At 35.5% G+C, this 23,871-nt stretch overlaps 2 protein-coding genes and 1 non-coding gene across 4 annotated transcripts; all 3 read left to right on the top strand.

The window, feature by feature from the left end:
* The first annotated feature begins 5,826 nt into the window (after positions 1-5,826).
* LOC145003576 (small nucleolar RNA R71) lies at positions 5,827-5,933 on the top strand. The gene has a single exon (XR_013662031.1). It is a non-coding gene; the product is annotated as a small nucleolar RNA R71 (small nucleolar RNA).
* Positions 5,934-12,626: 6,693 nt separating this feature from the next.
* Positions 12,627-16,936, top strand: LOC145001051 (somatic embryogenesis receptor kinase 1). The gene is made up of 11 exons (XM_078960381.1): positions 12,627-13,116; positions 13,344-13,476; positions 13,582-13,653; positions 13,736-13,879; positions 13,965-14,036; positions 14,105-14,176; positions 14,268-14,380; positions 14,473-14,604; positions 14,687-15,028; positions 15,950-16,344; positions 16,407-16,936. The coding sequence occupies exons 1-11, from the start codon at positions 13,023-13,025 to the stop codon at positions 16,719-16,721; spliced, it is 1,884 nt and encodes a 627-aa protein (XP_078816507.1). The 5' UTR covers positions 12,627-13,022; the 3' UTR covers positions 16,722-16,936.
* A 3,287-nt stretch (positions 16,937-20,223) lies between these two features.
* Positions 20,224-22,735, top strand: LOC145003206 (uncharacterized). Of its 2 annotated transcripts, none has more exons than XM_078962334.1 (9): positions 20,224-20,396; positions 20,527-20,651; positions 21,013-21,093; positions 21,187-21,275; positions 21,375-21,449; positions 21,546-21,607; positions 21,715-21,771; positions 21,894-22,151; positions 22,371-22,735. In XM_078962334.1, exons 2-9 carry the CDS (start codon positions 20,529-20,531, stop codon positions 22,469-22,471), a joined length of 846 nt encoding a protein of 281 aa, XP_078818460.1. In that variant the 5' UTR covers positions 20,224-20,396; positions 20,527-20,528; the 3' UTR covers positions 22,472-22,735. The 2 variants fall into 2 exon arrangements, with proteins under 2 accessions (XP_078818460.1, XP_078818459.1); XM_078962333.1 differs by having other exon boundaries at positions 20,225-20,396; positions 21,891-22,151.
* Positions 22,736-23,871: the final 1,136 nt, after the last annotated feature.

Genomic DNA, 23,871 nt, shown 5'->3' with positions numbered 1-23,871 from the left:
CTCATTTGGAACATAAATCTCCTTCTTCTTCAATGTTTCTAGCTTCTTCTTCATCCGAACCAATGTTGACTTTGAGTTTATTTATGGAAAATTCAACCAAGGGATGTCCCCATGGCTACTTCCACGTGAGATTTGTCCTCTTGTAGACATTTCCTGCAAAATCAAACCCAAAACACAACAAACAAACCACAGAGAACATTAAAAATCAGAAATCTGGAAAGTAACAGTATGGACTTGTAGAGTCCATGAACAGACTCGGCGAGTCTGATGAACTGTTTGAGTCGGGTTCCTGATTTGGACTGAATCAACCATGAAAACTTGAAATTTGTTCCAGGGGTTTGTCTAGGGTCCTATATCAAGTGCTAATTCACAAAAATCCCAAGTATAACACCCTAATTTGACCAAAATCGAAACCCTAAAAATCATGTCAAGTTCAAAAATCGGAATTGTAACAAAATTGAGCCATGAAATCATCAAAGATTGAACCTTTAACATAGTTAAGAGTGAAAGATCTTACCTTTTGACAAGAAATTAAAGAAATCACGAAAAATTGGAGATGCTTGCTTGAGAGGAAACTTGCTCATCGAGTAGGGTTGTGGTGGCTGTTGGAATGAATAAGTTACCTATTAGGGTAAAAAACCCTAATTTAGAGAATTTAAAAATTATTTTTTTCAGTAATTAGGACCGACTCGTCGAGTAAGGTATCCGACTTACTGAGTAGGGTCGCGATTAAAAAAAAAACTCAGAATTTGGGCTCGCTAAGTGAGGTAACCGACTCGACGAGTTTTTTTTCTCTGTTTGGCCAACTTTTGTTTTCTTAAAAATGAATCCACCACACCCCACACTTAAGCTTTGCTTATCCTTAAACAATCATTTCAAGGTATTATGAAGAAGTGGACTGAAAATCCTAATAACACACCAAAGAAAATAAAAGACTAAAAAAACGAAAAATAAAAGGGCAAATGAAAGCAAACTCTAGCATCGAGTTGCCTCCTGTAAGCGCTTCTTTTTAAGGAGTCTTTAGTTAGACTCCTTCCCACTCTACGTTGCAGCGGCTTTCTCCAGGTCCAACTCTTCTTCTTGTCCTTCATCCTTTGGTATTCCCTCTTCTTATTTCTTGATCCTATGCCCATTGACTTTGAAACTTGACCCATCATTGCTCCATAACTCAACCACCCCGTACAGATAGACATGTTTTATTGTAAAGGCCCAAACCAACGAGTGCGCAATTTTCCCGGAAAGAGCTTTAATCTTGAATTGTATAGAAGCACTTTTTGATTGACTTCAAAATCCTTGTTACCCTTCAACCTTGCATCATGCCACTTTTTAGTTTTACCTTTATATATTAAAGAGCTCATGTAGGCTTCATTTCTAAGTTCCTCAAGGTCATTCATTTGCATCAATCGGTTAGCACGAAGTTCGGCTAGTTCAACTACACAACTTCAAGGCCCAAAATGCTTTATGCTCGAATTCAACCGGCAAGTGGAAATTCTTTCCATAAACTAACCTATATGGTGTAGTAACAATAGGAGTTTTAAAAGTTGTTCGAAAAGCCCAAAGTGCGTCGTCAAGCTTGTCCGACCATTCTTTTCTATTACTTCCAACCGATTGCTCCAATATTTGTTTTAATGCCCGGTTTGTAACTTCGGTTTGTCCACTTGTTTGTGGATGATATGAGGTGGAAAATATATAATGTACACCATCTTTTTGTAACACCTTAGCCAATTGATCATTTGCAAAATGGGCTCCCCGATCACTAATTAGAGCTTTAGGAACACAAAATGTTGAAAACAACTTCTTAAGGAAACGCACCACCATACGAGCATCATTAGAAGGTAAAGTTTGTGCCTCCGCCTATTTAGATACATAATCTACCGCCACTAATATATATTTGTTTCCTTTGGACATTGGGAATGGTCCCATAAATTCGATCCCCCATACATCAAAATTTTCACAAACTTGAATGCTATTTTGGGGCATCTCGTTTCGGGAGGAAATATTTTCCGACCTTTGGCATGAATCGCATTCCTTAACGTATTGAGTGGCATCTTTAAAAATTGTAGGCCAATAAAAACCCGTATCACATACCTTTTTAGTCGTATATTTCACTCCATGATGTCCTCCAGTGAGCCCGCTATGACAATGTTTCAAGATTTCTTGACTCTCTTTCCCGAATACACATCTTCTTATCATCCCGTCTGCGCAGCTTCGAAAGAGGTATGGCTCATCCCAAAAATAATACTTGATTTCAGAAAAGAATTTCTTCTTTTGTTGTCTAGTCAAATCCTTTGGAATATAGTCACTTGCTAAGTAGTTAGCTAAATCAGCATACCAAGGTACTTCTCCTTCTACAACCATAAGATACTCTTCGGGAAAATCATCTCCAATCTTGTTTTCTTCTAATTCTTCCAAGTGCGGGATCTTTAACCTTGATAATGATAGCTGCTACATTCTCCATTCCCTTTTTTCTCTAATCTCAATGTCGAATTCTTGTAACAGCAATACCCAACGTATTAGTCTTGGTTTAGCATATTGTTTGGCAAAGAGATACTTAATGGTAGAATGGTCAGTAAATACAATTGTTTTTGATAAAACTAGATATGGGCAGAATTTATCAAAAGCATAAACCACCACGAGCAGCTCCTTCTTGGTAGTAGTGTAGTTCACTTGAGTTGGGTTTAAAGTCTTACTTGCATAGTAGATCGGTTGAAAATGTTTGTCAATTCTTTGTCCCAAAACAGCTCCCACCGCAGAGTCACTAGTATCACACATAAGCTCAAAAGGAAGGCTCCAATTTGGGGCTATCATGATAGGGGTAGTGGTTAACTTTTCCTTTAACAATTGAAATGCTTCGTGACATTCCTTAGAAAAGTCAAACAGGTCATCCTTCGATAGCAATTGAGTTAAAGGCCTTGTGATCTTCGAAAACTCTTTAATAAAATGGTGGTAAAATCCTGCATGGCCTAGAAAGCTCCTTACCCATTTTACATTAGTTAGAGGTGGAAAATTAGCTATGGTGTTAATTTTTGCTCTATCCACATTTATTCCCAACCTTGAAACCTTGTGGCCTAACACAATCCCTTCCTTTACCATAAAGTGACACTTCTCCTAATTTAGGACTAAGTTTGTCTTCTCACATCTTGCCAACATTAGGTTTAAGTTAGATAAGCAATCTTCAAAAGAGGACCCAAAAACTGAGAAGTCGTCCATGAAAACCTCCATAAATTTTTCGATCATGTTGTGGAAGATAGCCATCTACACCTTTGGAATGTAGCCGGTGCATTGCATAACCCGAAAGGCATATGTCTATATGCAAATGTCCCACTTGGGCAAGTAAAAGTGCTCTATTCTTGATCTTGTGGGTCAATTGGAATTTGGAAGTAACCTGAGAAACCATCAAGAAAACAACAGTAAAGATGCCCAGATAGCCTTTCAAGCATTTGATCGATAAATGGCAGCGGAAAGTGATCCTTGCATGTAGCATCATTAAGCTTCCGGTAGTCAATGCAAACGCACCACCCGGTTATGGTTCTTGTCGGTATAAGTTCATTCTTCTCGTTAGTCACGACCGTTGTTCCTCCTTTATTCTATACCACATGAACAGGACTAACCCATGTGCTATAAAAAATAGAGTAGATTATCCCAGCATCTAAAAGCTTGACAACTTCTTTCTTGACCACCTCTTGCATGTTGGGGTTTAAACGCCTTTGGTGTTGAACAACCGACTTTTCACCTTCTTCAAGAATTATTTTATGAGAACAATATGAAGGACTTATTCCCTTTATGTCATTAATTTTCCATGCGATGGCATTTTTTCTTTTCTTAGAACTTGCACTAACTCCTCTTTTTCAGCTTTAGTGAGGTCGGAAGCAATGATAATAGGCTTTTGATTTCCTTATTAGAGAAACACGTATTCCAAATGTTCAGGTAAGGTTTTTAGCTCTAAATTCATGTTTTGTACACCGAACACGTCAAGTCCACAGGGGGGACTTGGCGAGTCCAGGCTAAACTCTTCGTCTGATCGCGATTTTCCTGATGGACTCGTCGAGTCAGTGACTTTAACTCGGCGAGTTGACTTTTCAGAGCTCCTGATTATTTCTTCGTATTCTGATTCCTCAAGCATTCTTTCTATCTCTTGCAGATCCCTTTCAGCATCAAAGTCACCTTCAAGGGCATACGTGGATTCGCTTGACTTGTCTTATTTCAATTCTTCCATTAGTTCATCGAAAATGTCCGCCGAGAAGGCCTTGTCATCACTATACTTGGAATGTTTCATTGCTCGATCAACACCAAATGTGACTAACTCTTCTCCCACCCGGAGGGTAAGCTTGGATTCTCTCATGTTGACTATAGCACTTGCGTATTTAGGAAAGGTCTTCCAAGAATGATCAGGACTTGGTGATCTTCTTCCATATCTAGGACTATGAAATCCGTGAGGAATACAAATTTATCGACTTTTACCAATAAGTACATATTCCCCTTGGAAAAGTCACCATCTTGTTTACTAAATGTATTGCCATGCGGATTAGTTTTGGCTCCGAAAGGTCCAACTTTTTAAAGAAGGGGTATGGTATAAGATTTACACTCACCTCCGAATCCGCCAATGCATAACTTGTAGCTAAGTTTCCAAATTCGCATGGCAAAGTTAAGCTACCCGGGTCCCCCATCTTCTTTGGTAATTTGTTCAACATTGCAGCTAAACAGTTTTCATTAAGCACCACTTTGGACACCTATTCCAGCTTCTTTCGATTAGTAAGTAGCTCCTTTAAGAATTTCGTGTACTTAGGCATTTGTGGAACCGCTTCTATGAAAGGATTATTGATTTGGAGGGCCTTGATGTGTTCCAGGAACTTTTGATACTCTTCATTGTGCTTGTCTTGTCTAGCCCGACTTGGAAATGGCAATGGAGGTTGATAATGTTTCAACGGAGGGTCATTTTTCTTTTCTGACTTTGGACTCGTCGATTCCATGTCTCTGACTCGACGAGTTGGATTGATTGATTGGTACTTCAGGTCTTCTTTCTGCTTCTCCTGCACCTCTATTATATCATCATTCTCTATAGGTGCCAGAGGGGTAATTATTTTCCCACTTCTAGTCGTCACAATGTTAATGTGAGCACCTTTCGAATTTTTCTCGGTAGTGCAAGTTGGCCTAACTGTTTTTCAATGTTTAGTATAGAGGCCTGCTGATTTCTCATCAATGATTGTTGCACTTTCATCATAGCTTGTTGTTCTCTTATTGCATCATCGGTGTCGTTGTGTCTTTTCTCAGATGCAGCTGCAAATCTGGTGAGCATGTCTTCAAATTCCATCTTCTTTTCTTGCATCGACTCCTCCTTTTGATAAAAACCTCTTGCCTACAGCCTATATTTTTCCTCCTTAGCCTTCTTGTACTCATCATAAGGTAGTCACTCTTTTTTTCAGTTTTAACCAATCTTCGTCATATCTATCGCCACTTGAGTAACATACTTGTGTCTTCTGGTTCCCATATTCGTCTAGATCACAATCTTTAGTAAGGTGAGGCCCATTACAGTTTTCACATCCCACCCGGATGGCATGGATGGATTGATCCATCTTTGTCATTCTTCGGTCCAAACTCTCCAATTTAGCCATTACGGCTGCCATACTATCATTGACCGAGTTCACCACCCCTTGAGCTGAGTCATTCCTAGGATTATGATATTCTCTAGAGTGCTTAGATAATTCTTCAATTAGCTCCTTTATTGTCGCGTATGCTTTCTTAGTAAGTAGTCCTTGGGAGTCAAGGAGTTGCCTTGTTGTCACGTTGACTCCATCACAGAAAATGGAGACCTCTTGTTGAACGCTAAGATCATGATGGGGGCAATTCCTTAGCAAACCCTTGTACCTTTCCCATGCCTCATAAAGTGACTCTCCTGCATTTTGTTCAAAGTTTGCAATTTCCTTCTTCAAATTTGCTATTTTGGAAGGAAGGCAAAATTGGTCTATGAACTCTTCACGCATTTTAGCCCAAGTAGTGATTGATCCTGTAGGGAGTGATTGTAACCAATCTTCCGCGGCTCCCTTGAAAGTGACCGGTAGCATACGAAGCAAAACAGTCTCGCGAGGCACATTAGGGATGTTGAAGTAGTCGGCTATGTTGTTGACCTCTTCGATATGCTTGTATGCGTCTTCATAATCTTTCCCGTAGAATGGGATTTCCTTGAGATGTGCGAGAATGTGGCCTTTTAGCTCAAAGGTACCAATTTCAGGTATTGCAGGTTCCACGAGTCTCGACCCACTGTCGTCATGCATTCATCTCTTGTAGTCCCCCATGGGGATGTTTGCAATGTCTCCCATGGTATTGTCGGGTTCGCCTTCTGGATCGCTTTATTCAAAATCGGTTACGCTTTCCTCTTTCTCGGTTTCTTACTCGGTGTCTTCCTCTTTGTTGCTTGATTCCCCCACTTTCTTTACTTTCTTTTTTCCAAAAAATGATTTAAGACTCTTAAAAGGTGACTTCTTTTGAGTATCTTCTTCGGTCTCGTCCTTGTTCTTGCGAAAAGCTAATTTCGGGTCTTCAAGTGGTGGAAGTAGTGCAGAGTTGGATCCTCGGGTCATAAAATACCTGAAAGAAATAGAAAACATGCGTAAAAAGAAAAACAATTAAATAAAAACGAAACTGGAAAATTTGCGATGGACTCGACGAGTTAAAGCGAAAACAAAAACGAAAAACCTAAGTTAAAAACAGAAAAACTAGAACTTTAAACTAACTAATTAAATGCTATAAATAGTAACTTTATGCAAAATAAATCTTACACAAATGATCGATAACAGTAGCAATTAAGATAATTATTAAAAACCGTTCCCCGGCAACGACGCCAAAAACTTGATGTGTGTTAAATCTACTAGATTTATCCTACTAACTTAGACACATAAATAGACACACAAAAGGCAGTGTACCTATTTAGCAGTTTAGTTCAGGTAAGTACGATATCGAACACAGGGAGTGGTAATATTTAACCTAACTCCTAGAATTATCTAGACTAAATCAAATAATAAAAGAGGGGGTTTTCTCTAGTTTCTCAAGACTAGAAACTTAACTAACTAACTAACATGCAAACAAAGGAAATCAATAACTAAGGAATTAGAAGGTAACTAAATTCAATATTAAAAGAGACTTTTGTTTAGGTTTGACTCACTTGTTTCTATAGATGATTTTATGGCAAGTGCAATGGATTATTTTGTCATTATCTACCGATTAATGTGATTGGGTTCATGTTCACTATTACCAATCCTTAGAAAACAAATTAATTTAAATAGTGGCCAACTGGTTAAACTAATGAATTTCTTAGTATTTTGATTCAGATTAAGTAAGACTTGTAGGTGTAGCTAATTAAATTGCTAATTTGATTAACATCTTGTATGATTGTTCGTCACACAAGCTTACACATTAACTTACCTATTTTCTAGTTAACCCTAGTTTCATGTTCACTATTCCTAAGCATATAATAATGTTTTCACATAAATCATATGAGGAAAGCAATTAAGAGGATGTTCACGCAACTTAATATACTTAGTAATTAACAAAAAATAGTTGTTGTTAACACATAAGGATCTTTCACAAGCTTGACAAAACAATTTTCACCAAAACAAATAATCCATACCATAAAATCAATCCATATTAACAAGCTAATCTACCCTAAAAAGAAGTTATGAGTTTTAGCTCATAATTACAGAAAAAAACAACCTAAAAATGATATCCAAAGTGTAAACATAGGTTTATGCAATAGATTAAGGAAAAGAGAGTATATGTTGCCTTTAATCTCCTTCGAATCGATCTCTAGGTTTAACCTTCAAATTCCAGATCTCCAATAACCTTTAATTTGCTTCTAAGTCGCCAAAATTGCTAGAAGAAAAACCTGTTCTAGGGCAAATAACCCTTTATATACATTTCTGAAAACAGAGGCGACTTGTCGAGTCCAGTGACCAACTCCATGAGTCCATCACTTAGAATATGTGTACGGCAAGGATTTTTATTATTCGCAAAGTTTCGTGTCTACTCGGCGAGTAGATGACCAACTCACCGAGTTCTTCATTCTTTTAGCTTTATTTCTTGTTTGTTTGTTCCCCAATCTTTCGTTTGCTAATCCCGCTTCCTTTTTAACTCGAGCATGTCTTTTAGGCTAAAAATATAATTTTAACATAATTAAGTACCTTTTGTTCAATATCTGAGACAAAATAGCCAAAAAGTATTAAGATTTTATTAGAATAACATGATCAAATATGCACATATCAGTCTACTCGACGAGGTGGATGCCTTGACTCGTTGAGTAGGAGCGAATTTGGTCGCGAATGTTTAGTGACCAACTCGACGAGTTGGAGCTGGCGGGTGAAACCCTAATTTCTAGGACTTTGCACCCTATTTAAAGGATCATTAGCCTCCTTGGCCTCCTCTCACTGTTCCCTTGAGCTCTAAAACCCTACTTCATATGTGCTCTCCTTTTTGTGTGATTTTCAAACTTGGTAGGTGATTGGGAAGAGGAAGGCTTGAAGTATAAGAGGATTGGAGAATAGAGGAGTTGGTGGATCTGACTCTTCATCTTATTGGCATCATTTTGAAGGTAACAGGTCACTACCTTGACTTTCCTCCTCCTAGATCTCTTTAAGTTTAAGATTAGGGCTTTTCTAGGATGTATGTTAACCATTTTTGGGTATCGGTTAGGATTTGAAGTTGCAACTTCATAGCTATAAAGTTCACAGCTTTAGCAAGTATGAGCCTGCCCTTTTGAGTTAAACCCCAATATAATCTTGGATTTGATATTCTAAGCCTTTAAATCTTTGCATGCACATGAAGTTTGCAACATGACGTGATGAACATGCCATTGGAAGCTTGATCTGCAATATAGAGCCTTGTAATAGTTTAGAATTGTTTGGATGGAAAAAGGACTGAAGGGACTCGACGAGTTGCATGAACAACTCGGTGAGTCCGATAAATATTGTCTGTATAGGTTCCTGCATGAACTCGGAGAGTCAGTAGGACGACTCGGCGAGTTGGTTAGGGTCTTCCCGACATTGGACACACATGAACTCAACGAGTTCCTAGAAACTCGACGAGTCGACTAGGGATCTTCGTGAATCCTTGAGTTCTAGAAGGACTCGACGATTCAGTGAACTGCACTTGACGAGTTAGGTCAACATGGACTGTTGACCTCAACCATTGACTTTGACTTTGACTAAGGGTTGACTAAGTTGACATCTGAGGGGTATTTTTGTAATTTTGGAAATTATGGGATTGGATCATTGGTAGGTGTTGGTGTTGGAGCTACTTTAGAGGAGATTGATACTATCGTTCCGAGCTACTTGACAACTGAGTTATCCTCCCTATATCAACAGGGTCTAAGGCACCAATGTTGGCCCTTTTCGGATTTGTATCCGGGTTCATTGCATGTTATGCTTTATGATATGTATCCTGGTTATAGGATGGTTGCTATGCTAGTCATTGGTTAGATCAGTATCCTGGTTATAGAATGGTTGCCATGATTAGTGATCTGTTAGATCTGCATGACTACTTGCTTATATGTATGTGCACATGTTTGTTGGTTTGGGGGATTGGGTTGAGGCAGGTCCTACTGTGTGCTGTAGGCCAAGACACCCAGGGCAGATTGGATAGAACGCATGCCCGGGATGGGCAAATTAGTCAGAGGCTAAAGGCCCAGCAAGCGGTCCGGATAGGCTGAAGACCCCGAGGAGGGCGGACCAGACGTTTCGAGGGCTCGGAGAGTGATCCAGATAGACTGAGTACCGGGAGTTGGTCCAGGGAAACTAATGGTTCATTATGCATGTTGTATTTGTTTATATGTTATGATTATATTTATATGGGTTGGTATTTTGGGGGTAACTCACTAAGCCTTCGAGCTTACATTTATCGATTATTGTTTCAGGTACTTCTGATGATCGGGGGAAGGCCAAGGCGTGATCATGCAACTCCTTATATTTTATGAATTGATTATGGGGATACTCTGATGTTTAAACTATTTTAAAAACAAATTGTAATAACTTAATGGTTTTGAATGTTTTAAAAGTTTTAAATTGGCTTGATTTTTACAGGTGTTACATTCACATCGATATACGTATAAATCTCCTTATCACTCTGAAAAGTTACACGCCAGTTATAATAATGTAATTAAACATTTAGAAGTCTTAATACATAAAATTTCCAAATCCGGTCGGCAATAGACCATAGATCTCATAGCAACATAAAGCATATAAGATATATTATAACATAAATCATTTAGCACATAAAAGCAATTTAGTCATCTCCCCCACATAAGCTAGTGCTTGTGTCTATTCAGGCATACATCCTAAATATAACAGACACTCATCTCACAATCGTCGCTTAACATTCTAAGTTTAAGTCTAAAAATTTCTTACAAATTCCTAGTTCGCTTAAACTAATGTTTTGATACCAACTGTGGCATCTCCATTTTCATAACCAGAAAAGACCGATTTGTTATGCTTATTTTTAAATCAGAGTATCCTTTTTGAAGAATAATATTGCAAAATTTGTTCCCATAAAACATGATAATGATATTATCAAAGCATTTCCGAAGAAATATATTTTACTTATATTAAAACATTGGAATGTCATCGTCAATACAGAAACATAAGCATAAACATGCCTTACATTAATTTACACTAATGATCTACACCTCCTTTAATCTCTCAGTGTCATGTATCTTCGCATCGATACCCGTGATACAAATAAACTTAGTGGGTCAGGTTGGGAAACTTGGTGAGTACATAGGGTTTTCAGCCCACAATAATATAGTTAATTCGATTTATCACAAATTCCATGTCAAACAATTAACCTGATTACCCATCCCCATTTTCTTTATTTATTCTTCCCTAAAGATTTACCCTAAGGGACATTTCCTACATCGTATTTACCTCTCATAGCCATAAGGGTTTATTTTACAAGAAAAAAAAAATAAGGACTAAATGTGTACATTTCAAAAAGTATCTTACCCTATCAAGTCATTATCCCTTAAAGAAAATATTAATACTTTTATAAGAAAATATAAGTGATAAAAATATACTTCACGTGTAACACTCTCCTCTCCATAACCCACACTTAACATGTTTTTATTTTTTAAAGATTGGTCTTAGTACTTAACAATTACCAGAGCTTTGAATTTCAAATCACCTTTTTACTTGTACTATTCATTCTCTTCCAATATTTCATAGTTATAACGATAAAAGTACAATACTGAAGTATAAAACTACAAAATAGATTATATTATGTTAAAAGATTATTGTTATTTGATATAACAACAACAACAACAACAACAACAACAACAACAATAATAATAATAATAATAATAATAAATAAATAAATAAATAAATAAAATACTTAAATAAATTATTTTGAAGTCATTTAAAATTATCTATAATTATTATTAAATTAAAACTTTATCTTGTTCAATTCAAACAAAACTTATTATATTTATCTTATAGTATTCAAAAAATAATTATAAAATCAGTTACAACTTAGTGTAAAAATGATTATTTAAATGATAAATTCCAATAATATTGTTATTATAACATGTAACTATCAATATTTATATTATATTATTGCATATAACTTAAGTGTTTTAAACTCTTATTACAATTTAAGAGTTTTCTATTTTAAATATAGTTTTCGTTTCAAATTTAATATAATTAATCATTTTTTTCCCACTACATTCAAGAGTTTTTTTTTTATTATTTAAGTTATGATTATTAATGTTCAATGCTTTTTTTTTCATTTATTTATACACACTATAGCTACATTTGTACTGTATAAATAAGTTTTGATCATAATATGTTTCAAAATGTTCATAATTCAAATATGAAAAGAGTTTAAAAAAATGAGTTTTGTCGCATCAATGATTATTTCAACGCAATTTTTTTTAATAATGTTTATATATATATATATATATATATATATATATATATATATATATATATATATATATATATATATATATATATATATATATATATATATATATCAAATGTATGTTGATTTCTAAATATTCCTTTTAAATGATCTATAAGTGTTTAATAAGGTTTGTTTGATTTGAATGTTATACTAAATTTTGTAATGGTTTTATATTGTTGAAAGTTGTAGTATTTTTTCATATTATTTTTAATTTGTTTTATATATAAATCAACATAGATTTTAGATATAATTGCACAACTTAAAATGGTCTATTAAATCATCTAAAGTCATACTATTTATTTTTTCATACTACTTTGTTATTTTATATATATATATATACACGTTTGATATAACATAAAACGGTTTATAAAATCATCAACTAACATTATAAATAACCAATAATATAAATTTATTATAATTAATAAAATTAATAGATCAATTATATGTTTTCTTTTGCTTCACATTAGTTTTTGCATATATAAATATTAAATTATAATTTGTAAATTTTATTAATTTATTGGGAGCCGAATAACTTTACTTTTCTAATTATCTTAAATTTAAATAAAAAAAAAAGACGTTTAATTACGGGGCAGCTGGATAGCGCGAAGCCGTTTTAGAGTCTCGGGCAGATCGGGCAGTTCCATTCGGGCAGGCAGGTCTGAAAAGCCACTGCACACGCCCAAAAAGTTGCTTCTAATCTCTCCAACACATTCCGCAGTAGAGAGAGAGAGAGAGAGAGAGAGAGAGATTTATGGTGAGAGAAACGTAAAACAGCAGATGAAAAGTTAGCAAAACAAGATACGTAAAGATCGTACTTAAAAAGGGCAAATTTCGAAATTTTCGTGGTGTTCTTTCCCCATTTTCCCCTTTTATGAGATCAGGCTTTCAATTCTAATTCTCCTGGTGTTTTTCTTCCCCGAAATGGTGGAAACTTGAGGAAATTTGGAGTCTTGTGGTTAGGGTTTTTGTGGGATTTTGTGCTAACTAGTAATGTTGCCGTTGTGTGTATACTATTTGGATCTAAGAGACGACAGTTGAAGATGACTGAAGCAAAATAACATAATCCCTCAACAACATTGTGTATGAATGTGATGGGGAGCGAAGCTCTGATATTGTTTTTAGCGTGTTCGATCATCGTCCTTCATCCAGCGAAGCTCATTTTTGCTAATATGGAAGGTGAGTTCATGTTATGCTCTGATATTTATTTGTTACAAAATTTCCACTTTTGGGAGGTTTCTACTTTCTAGATTGTGATTTTGACTAATCTGTTTTTCAAATTAGGGATCTTCAGGCTACTAAATTTAGCAATAGAATCGGTTACATAATTTGGTTTAATTCTTATTTCTTACACATGTGATATTTATCTTACTGTTTGATTGTCGATTATACCATCTTGTTGACAGGCGATGCTTTGCATAGCTTAAGGACTAATTTGGATGACCCGAATAGTGTGCTCCAAAGCTGGGATCCGACCCTTGTAAACCCTTGCACTTGGTTTCATGTCACCTGCAACAATGATAACAGCGTCATACGAGTGTAAGCCTGTGTCCCTTTTATTTAAATCCTTTTGAATAACAAATCAACAATACATTCAATTACCACATAGATTCATTTAATCTCTTCACACCATGAATTTTTCAGTGATTTGGGAAATGCAGCTCTATCTGGCACATTGGTTCCCCAAATTGGTCTGTTAAAGAATTTGCAATACCTGTAAGTATCGTTCTCTAAAATAACACTTCTACATTTACAATTACACACTTTTGATGATTGTTTCTTTGATTATTTTCTACAGGGAATTATACAGCAATAACATAAGTGGCCCAATTCCAAACGATGTTGGAAATTTAACAAATTTAGTGAGCTTAGATCTTTACCTCAACAGTTTTTCAGGGCCAATTCCTGTCACATTGGGGAAGCTTTCAAAGTTGCGATTCCTGTATGTTGACTTACCTCATCCTTTGACTTGCATTTGACCAAAAAGAAATTAATAATTTTTATTTTTAATGCTTGTGTAAGGATAGTCGGCTGAACAATAACAGTTTGACCGGTCCAATCCCATTGCAGTTGACTAACATCACATCTTTGCAAGTTCTGTAAGTGTTCTTTGACTTTTTCCATTAAGTAAAAAATATTCTTCTCATTTTCTAATTTATCATTTTAGGGATTTATCAAATAATCGTCTGTCTGGATCAGTTCCAGACAATGGATCTTTTTCACTATTTACACCAATCAGGTTTCTTAATAAAATAATCTTATTCTTTTTTTCATTTTTTTCTTCAAGAATATATCTAATACAAGATTAATGTCAATTGTCAAACTCTTAGTTTTGCTAACAACCTGGATCTTTGTGGCCCGGTCACCGGGCACCCCTGCCCGGGGTCACCTCCATTCTCACCACCTCCACCTTTTGTGGAGCCACCACCAGTTTCTCAACCAGGTGATTAGCTCAAAATATTTCTATAATCTTTTTTTTTTTTTTTTTATATTCAATTGTTTTGAAAGTAAGAATCCGTTGTTGTGTATTTTCAGGTGGAAATAGTGCCACCGGAGCTATCGCCGGAGGGGTGGCGGCTGGGGCGGCACTGCTGTTTGCCGCCCCTGCTATTGCATTTGCGTGGTGGCGGCGTCGAAAGCCTCAGGAATTTTTCTTTGATGTGCCTGGTTAGTCATTAAAAAAAAAACTTTTTTTTTTTTTTTTTTAAAAAGATATTGAATTAATTGAGTTGAAAACATGAGTGTACAGCTGAAGAAGATCCAGAGGTTCATTTAGGACAACTTAAAAGATTTTCTTTAAGAGAATTACAAGTGGCAACGGATAGTTTCAGCAATAAGAACATATTGGGGAGGGGCGGATTTGGAAAAGTGTACAAAGGGCGATTAGCAGACGGGTCCCTCGTTGCTGTAAAAAGATTGAAAGAGGAGAGGACGCCAGGTGGCGAGCTCCAGTTTCAAACAGAAGTTGAGATGATTAGTATGGCTGTACACCGAAATCTTCTTAGATTAAGGGGCTTTTGTATGACTCCAACTGAAAGATTACTTGTTTACCCCTACATGGCTAATGGAAGTGTCGCATCATGTTTGAGAGGTATTATTATTTATTATTTATTGTTTATTATTCCTTCATTTTTGTCTATTAAGTCCTTCTTTCTTTTTGTATTAAGTGAAAAGGGAACACTCTTATATAGCTTACCTCATTAAGTCATCTCCATACTCCATATTAAGTCCATTAAGTAAAAAATAAATTATTATTGTTATTGTTATTGTTAATTTGTTATATATACTAATTTCACTTGAGAAATGAATAGTGTATTTATTTTTGGGTTTGAGACTTTGGCCACAAAAAGTTTTGTATATTGGCAGGTTTAGCCCCTACAGTTTGTGGGTTTCATCACACATTATGTTTGTATATTGGTAGGTTTGGTCCCTAGAATTTTCGGGTTTCAGACTGACCACAAGACTTTCATATATTGGCATATTTGGTCCCTTAACTTTTCTATCTTACCATGTTTGGTCCTACAATTTTTAGGTTTCATACTTTCATGTATTGGCATATTTGGTCCCTTAACTTTTCGTATGTTGGTAGGTTTGATCCCTATGTAGAAAATAAATTACAAAAACTGCCCTTGTAATTTACAGAAAAGATCCCGGTGCATTTTATTTTACACAAACGGTCCATATATTCAAGATTTTGGTATGTTGGCAGGTTTGACCCCTGTGTAGAAAATAAATTACGAAAATTGTCACCGTAATTTACAGAAATGCTCCCCATGCAGTTCTTTTTACAGAAACAGTTCATATGTTTAAAAAAACTACAAAAATGGTCCCTGCCTAATAGAAAATTTACAGATTACGCCCGGGTAGTATCACCCTAGTTGCAATGTATTTAAATTTTAATAACATTTGCTACAAGTATAAAAGTAAGATCTTTATTACTTATATTAAACAAATGAATGAAAGTACATTGCTATATTTTTGGTATCTGAGCCATTTATTTATTTATTTGTAGAGCGGCCTCCAAACGAGCCACCCTTGGATTGGGCAACCCGAAAACGGATCGCATTAGGATCCGCCCGTGGACTTTCATATTTACATGATCATTGTGACCCGAAGATAATTCATCGCGATGTTAAAGCTGCAAATATTTTATTGGATGAAGAGTTTGAAGCAGTTGTTGGTGATTTTGGTTTAGCTAAACTAATGGATTATAAAGACACACATGTCACGACAGCTGTACGTGGCACAATTGGCCATATTGCCCCTGAATACTTATCCACAGGCAAATCTTCCGAAAAAACCGATGTTTTTGGATACGGAATCATGCTTTTGGAGTTGATTACTGGTCAAAGGGCATTTGACCTTGCTCGCCTTGCTAATGATGATGATGTCATGTTACTTGATTGGGTAAGTATTTAGTATTTACTATTTACTATTCCATTCCGTTGTTGATTCTGATTCCGTTCCAGGTTAAAGGGCTGTTAAAAGAGAGGAAAGTGGAAATGCTTGTGGATCCGGATTTGGAATTGAATTATGTGGATTCGGAAGTGGAGCAACTGATACAGGTGGCATTGCTGTGTACACAAGGGTCTCCAATGGAGAGACCTAAGATGTCTGATGTGGTGAGGATGCTGGAAGGTGATGGATTGGCTGAAAGATGGGATGAATGGCAGAAAGTGGAAGTTTTAAGACAGGAAATGGATTTAGCACCACATCCTAATTCCGATTGGATTCTTGATTCCACTGAGAATTTGCATGCTGTTGAATTATCGGGTCCAAGATGAGACGATTTCAAAGTTAGGGTTTTATTATGATTATGGTGGTTAATTTTGTGCATATTTTGAGCTTGTAATTGTATTGTGGGGTGGGGGGGATTATTAGATAATTTAATGGGATTAATGTAATTTTGACGATGAGGTTTTAACTGAAAATGGTGCTTCCTTTTGGAATGAATGTGTTTGTTTCATTGGACGTGACGAATGGGATCCGTTCAAGGTTATTTTTGAGAGATTTCACGTGTGTTTATGTTATGTGAGTTTATTATTTATTTTGATTTTAAATTGCAAACATTAAAAACAGAGCATGAATAAATTTAAGAACATAGTATGTTTTTATTGATAATTAACATACAATTATTGAAATCGTTAAATATGGTACTAAATTCAAGAAATATAACCCAATTACTCATGTTTGTTTTTTGTCTACGTCGAACATGTACAAACATTGATATTAGCAGGCGGTTTGGTTTTTTGAAGATGTTCGATACAGATATAAAGTCTTCTAACTTTTTTAGATATGTGGTTAATACTAGCTAGTTGTGAGATTCATGTATTAAATGAGTTAATTTTAATAAATAAATAAATATAAAGGTTTAAATATTTGAGAAATTTAAATTTATAAGAAAATAAGAAAAATAATGAATTATTATAATGAAAATATTTTTTATCTTTTAAATTTAAACAAATAATTTAAATAAATAAAAAAAACTAATAAGCTTTATTTTTTAGAATGTTGAAAATAAAAGGTAAGTTTATTAATGAAATTAATATCCATTTATTATTATATTTATTGCAATTATTGCATTAAAATATTATGTAGAATTTAATAAAATAGAAAAAACTTATAAAATGATATGTGAAAAAAGAATTACTTCAAAATAACTACAAAATGATATTTGGCAAATTAAAACAGGTCATGGGGTGTTGTATAGATGAGGTTCAAACAGCTTATGTGGCAGAAAGAAACAGCTTAGATGGTCCGCTTCTTGTTAACGAAATTTGTTCTTGGTCCAAAAAAGCTAAAAGGAAAGTTCTGCTGTTTAAAGTAGATTTCAATAAAGCTTTGACTGCGTTAACTGGAAATTTTTAGACAACAATCTATCACAAATGGGATTTGGTGGAAAATGGCGGATGTGGATTAATGGGTGCCTGACCTCCTCGAAAGCTTCGATCTTGATCAATGGAACTCCAACTGACGAGTTTACCACTTCAAAGGGTGTTCGACAGGGAGATCCCTTATCCTCGTTCCTATTCATAACAACAATGGAAGGCTTAAGTGTGGCAATGAAAGAAGCATGTGCAAAGGGTGTTTTTCAGGGTCTACAACTACCGAATGGGGGTTCGATTATTTCACATCTCCTCTATGTTGATGACGCATTATTCATTGGGGAATAGTCGGAGCACAATGTAAAGAACCTTGCAAGGATACTAAGGTGTTTTTATGTGTCCTCGGGGCTCAAAGTAAACTTCAACAAATCCCGGGTTTTTGGGGTTGGGGTCGCGACAGAAGAGGTGGCTCGAATGGCCAGTCCGCTTGGTTGTGAACCTTCTACACTCCCCTTCAATTACTTGGGAGTACCTGTCGGAGCGAATATGCGCCTCAAAAAACATTGGCAACCAGTGATCGATAGGTTTCAAGATAAACTCACACAATGAAAAGCAAAATCTCTTTCATTTGGTGGCAGACTTACTTTAATCAAGTTGGTTCTAAGTAATTTGCCAACCTATTTCATGTCTCTGTTTATGGCACCTGCGGGAGTCATCGAAAAGCTGGAAAGAATCAGACAAAGATTTTTATGGGGAGGCTCGGTGGATCACGCGAAGACACATTGGGTATCATGGGATAAGGTAATTACAAGCAAAGAAACAGGTGGGCTTGGCGTAGGATCATTAAATGCGTTCAACATAGCTTTGATAGTCAAATGGTGGTGGAGGTTCAGAAAGGATCCAGGTTCTATTTGGGCCAAAGCAATCACAAGTATGCACAAACTACAGGGTAAACTGGATCACGTCTTTTCTCTAAAAACGTTGGCGAGAGTGTGGAACAACATAGCTTGCTCGCAAAAAGAACTGAATAAATTAGGGATATCGGTTGATATGGTATTGGAAAAAAAAAATCCACTTCGGACGGTCAAACATGGACATGCCCATTAACTCAAGATGGTGACTACAAGGTAAATGCTATGAGGAATAGACTTGACAAATCTGGCCCAATTGACATTAGGAGGTTCGAATGGCCAAAAGAAGTACCCATTAAAGTCACAACATTCGTATGGAGAGCTAAACAGGGACGTATACCAGCATCGGTGGCCATCTCCAACAGGGGTATAATAGTAAACTCAATAATTTGTTCTCAATGCGGCGAAAAAGAGGAGACGGCGGATCATGTATTGGTTGAATGCAAATTTGCTAAATCTATCATGAAATGGATCTTAATATGGTGTCCGGTACCCTTTACAGACCTTACGACAGTACATGATGTTATAGATTATGCGTCAAACTAAGGTAATTGCCCAAAAAAAAAAGCGAAGATTATTGGGGATTTGCTATGGATACTTATGGAGTATTTGGAAGGCAAGAAATGACAGATTATTCAACAAGAGGATGCAACCAACAAAAGTGACGGATATAATCATATCTACAATGTATACGTGGGTCAAATACTTGGGGAGACAGAGACGATTAGTTGGGCGGATTGGTGTACTAACCCTTTTATAGGGTTGTAGCTATCATGTTTCTGTTTGTTTCTTTTACTTATTGTATCCCCTAGCTCCTTATTGGGTTGTTTAACATGTTTTTCTTTAATATATATGCCTCCTATTTGCCGGTTAAAAAAAATTAAAATGATCAAATATGTCTAAAATGACAACATTATGTCAAATAATAATTGGGATGAAATTAGTTAATGCTTATTGATTATTAACTAATTATGTAATATTTGAAATTAAAAAGTGCTTTAAGGTATAAATGTAAGTACACGGTGTAATAAATGTATGTCATTTCAACCCCATATTTTTATTCAAAGTATATGTTTTATTATTTCACCACAAAGTTAAAGTTATATTTTTGATATTTTTTTTTGAAGTTTGACAAATATGTATATCGGAACTTTTGGATAGCAAAGTGTTCTCCTTAATCTAATATTTGGGCAGTATGAATAACTACTAAATATGTATATCTAGTTAGAACGATCACAAAAACAAAACAATAGAATTAAAAAAAAAAAAAAAAAAAAAATACCGATCTGTAGTAATTTTAAGATATAAAGCTAAAACTAAGTTGTTTCAAAGTTGAGATATAAAAATACGTTTTTCAGTTTATAACTTTTATTTTTATGTAATTTTAAAAATGATTATATAACTATTTATAACAAACAAACAATTTTTACACAAACCAGGTTATTTGAATCCGATGTGTTTGGATTTGATGGGTTGAAAGTTGAAAATTGAAACCAAGATTTGTAGACATCAAAAATTCAATTTTAAGATTAGATAAATACGGCGGTCTGATTGGCGATACGACCGCCACACTTACAAAACCCTACTCTTTTTCTCTTTCTTTTAACGACAAACATTATTACTTCTCTACTATCAGCAGCTATCCACTCCTATTGCCAAAATCACAATAAAACTTTTCAGAGCAGAGCTTCTTTTCAGGGTCTCATTTAACAATCAATCAGCTGTACCTCTTCATTCTTACACTTCTTTTGCCAGTTTTTTTTCTTATGTTTATGTTTAGCTTTTCTGGGTTTATGTTGCATCGATATGGGATGTTCATTATTATTATCTGGATTATTGACATGTGTGTGTAGATATGGATCGGTATCAGAGGGTAGAGAAGCCAAGGACTGATGCGCCGATTAATGAGAATGAGATTCGTATAACCACTCAGGGGAGGATGCGGAACTACATTACTTATGCCATCACTCTCGTCCAGGTCTTTATTTTCGCACCCTTTTCTTTTCTTTTTTGTTCTTGTTCTTAATTTTGGGATTAATCTAAACTTGGAGTATCTCATGTTACTGGAATCGGGCCTTCTTTCGTTCTAATTTTTGCAATCGATAAGTTGGGTTTGTTCAAGCAAGAATTAAGAATAACTGGTCGATTTCGTTTCTGGGATGCCTACCATGTGTTTGATGTTTTGTCTCAGTGGGCCTGCTTCTCAATTTAAACTATCTCCATATAGAAAGTAATAGTTTAAACATAAACGAACATAAAGTTTGTCTCTTTTTCAATGCGATTAGCCCTTTATATGTCTGAAGTTTTCGTTTCACGATGAACTTGATATGATCTTACAGGAGAAAGGAGCTGATGAGATTTCTCTCAAGGCCATGGGAAGAGCTATTAACAAAACTGTTATGATAGCTGAATTAATTAAGGTAAAATTAGTGATTCATATAACAAATTTTGATTCTTTCCATATCTATACATCGTCTTCATTTTTTTTTTCTGATTAAAAAAACTTGTTTCAGAGAAGAATTGCTGATCTTCATCAAATTACATCTATTGGTTCTGCCGATATAACAGATATGTGGGAACCACTAGAAGAAGGCCTCCTCCCGTAAGAACAAAAAAAAAAAAAAAAAAAAACATTTTTTAATTTTTTCTTGATGTTATAATGATGTGGAAATAACTTTTTTTTTTTCTTTCTTGAATTAAGTCTTGAAACTACCCGCCACGTGTCAGTGATTACGATTACCTTGTCAAGAAAAGAGCTTGACACATCATCCATCGGGTAAAAACTTCCCTAAACTTTCTTCTCATGGAAAAAAGAAACAAGGGTTTACATGAATTGTGGGTTTTTGAAATTCCAATTTTGCCCTAACTGCAGGTATCAACAACCTATTCCAGCTGATCTAGTGAAACCATTAGTAGAATACGATCATGAAGGAGGTAACCTTTTTATTTTCATAAACATATTTCCTTTTGTTAACTAAAATTTTACTACTAGAAAATTTATAAAACTTTTGCATATTTAATTACTTATCATAATGCATTAGATGGCTCATCTAACATGCGTGGAAGAGGCCGTGGTCGTGGAAGGGGTAGAGGTAGAGGTAAATAATCATCTATAATTTTTATTTTATTTTTCTTAAAAAATTACACATTTTCTATATTCCCACATGTTTGCCCTAACAATAAGAAAATCAGATCTGACATATGTTTGCCCTAACAGTAGGAAATTATAACAATGGAGGGATCATCGAGTACAATGGAGATGGTGGGTGGGAAGATGGGGAAGGTTATGGTGGCGGTGGATGGGATGACGGGCGTGGTTTTGGTGGAAGAGGGCGGGGACGAGGAAGAGGTCGTGGTGGTTACCGTGGACGTGGCAGTGGTGGTGGTGGTGGTGGTTATCGTGGTGGTGCTCCACCACAAGAATTCGGTGGTTATAATGATTACGGTGGATCCGGACGAATGCCTCCTCCCGGACGTGGTAACTTCTCAAAACCATCTTTCCAGGGTTTTTATGTCAGCTATCTAGTGGGCCTCTGTGTACCTGGTTTATGTGGATAAGGATAAAGTGTTGTATACATAATGTCTGTTTCTTTTTTCTTTTCTAGACCGAATAAACGGTCTGAACGAGACCAAATGACCGTTTTACCCTTACATTCCCGAAACAAATTTCAAAATATTGAGTGTTTAACCCGTGCAGGGCGTGGGCGTGGTCTTTGGCGGGGAAGAGGTGGTGGGCGAGGGCGTGGCGGTGGTCGGGATTTCAGATCAGACGCACCACCCGTCCAAGCTGTAGCTTGAGCCCTGAATTTGAGATGTGTGTGTTTCTTGGGTGAAATATGGTGGATGCCTGCTCTGATAATTATTATGAAAAAAAAAAAAAGATGGAAAAAAAGAAATTTGGAGGATATAATTGATTAAAGCTGCTGTTGTGATGACGTGGCGGGGGTATTTTTGTAGTTTTAGAATTAAGTAAGTAGGTAGCGATTTGGTTATTACAGAAACTCTCAAAAGTTGTACACCATTTTTCATAGGAAATAATAGAGCAGTACATTCTTTATTCAAGGTATATCTCATTCAAATTTGACGACTCTTAAATCAGTTATTTATGATTTATGAAACTCTTTGTTGAAGTTCTATTCCAAATCCCTTTCCAATCATAAATTCAGATTCCTTGTTTGAATCTTGGAATTTTGTAAAAGATTATAGTCGACTAATATGATGTGAGATAGTTGATGACAACATAAAATTAGATTCTAATTATAAATCGTCTATTCCTCCAACATTAATATAGGTTTTATAATCTTTAAGTAGATAAGGAAGCATTGGTTTCTTTTCTGCTTAACCAATTGTATCCTCATATGTTCTCTTTCTGCTTAAAAGATATATTTGAAAATTTTAAAAAAAATTCCTAAAAAACTACTCTAAGGTTGTGTTTTCCCTCTCTTATCCTACAGTTGGGTGAATATGCTATTTTGTTGGTCTTAGCATCTTGCTATTTAGGGTTTCTTAAATCTTCACTCTGAAGAGCTCAACCAACGTCAACAATCAGATATAAGTACCGAAGCAATTTAAATATCTAAAGATAGCATTAAAAGTAGTTCATCTCTATTAAAAGAAACAGAAGACGGTACACAGAAAGCAACAAATTAATCAAATAGCTAAAAAGTAACAGACTACATGTCTGAATCTGAAAGTTTGAGTATCCAGCAAAAGAAGAGTAAAATTATCAAGGATAAAAGATGAATATACATTTAAGTCATTTTGAGTTTTTCCTTGTACTAATTCTACCAACAAATTAAAACACATACCTCAAGGAGGGTTGACCAGACCTAATATCCACCAAAATTTCTTCTATAAAAGATAATATCTCAGTTTTTGACACTCCTTTATCATCGTATCATTCTTTCTGAATATAGCAGCAATAGATGGAGGTTGGATACAGATTGTTTTCTTTCCAAATGAAATAAGAACTCAAAACTCATGTAGAGGCAATCGACAACTCAGCTGCCTTTACATTAGGAAAAGAGATTTTGGATACCGACTAACCCCAAACTAGAACTTGATTCGCCAACCTAGCTAGTAATGAACCTAAAATAATTTTAAATTATAAGAAACTTGGAATCGATTTTCCGATGGGGATGAGGAACGATTAGAAAGGAAAGTAATATTTCCACGTTCCCACCAAAGATGTAAGATGC

Source organism: Lactuca saligna, chromosome 6, assembly GCF_052625555.1.
Source record: "Lactuca saligna cultivar CGN05327 chromosome 6, ASM5262555v1, whole genome shotgun sequence".
In the NCBI taxonomy this organism is placed as follows: Eukaryota; Viridiplantae; Streptophyta; class Magnoliopsida; order Asterales; family Asteraceae; genus Lactuca; species Lactuca saligna.
This window is presented reverse-complemented; position numbering and strand designations above follow the sequence as displayed.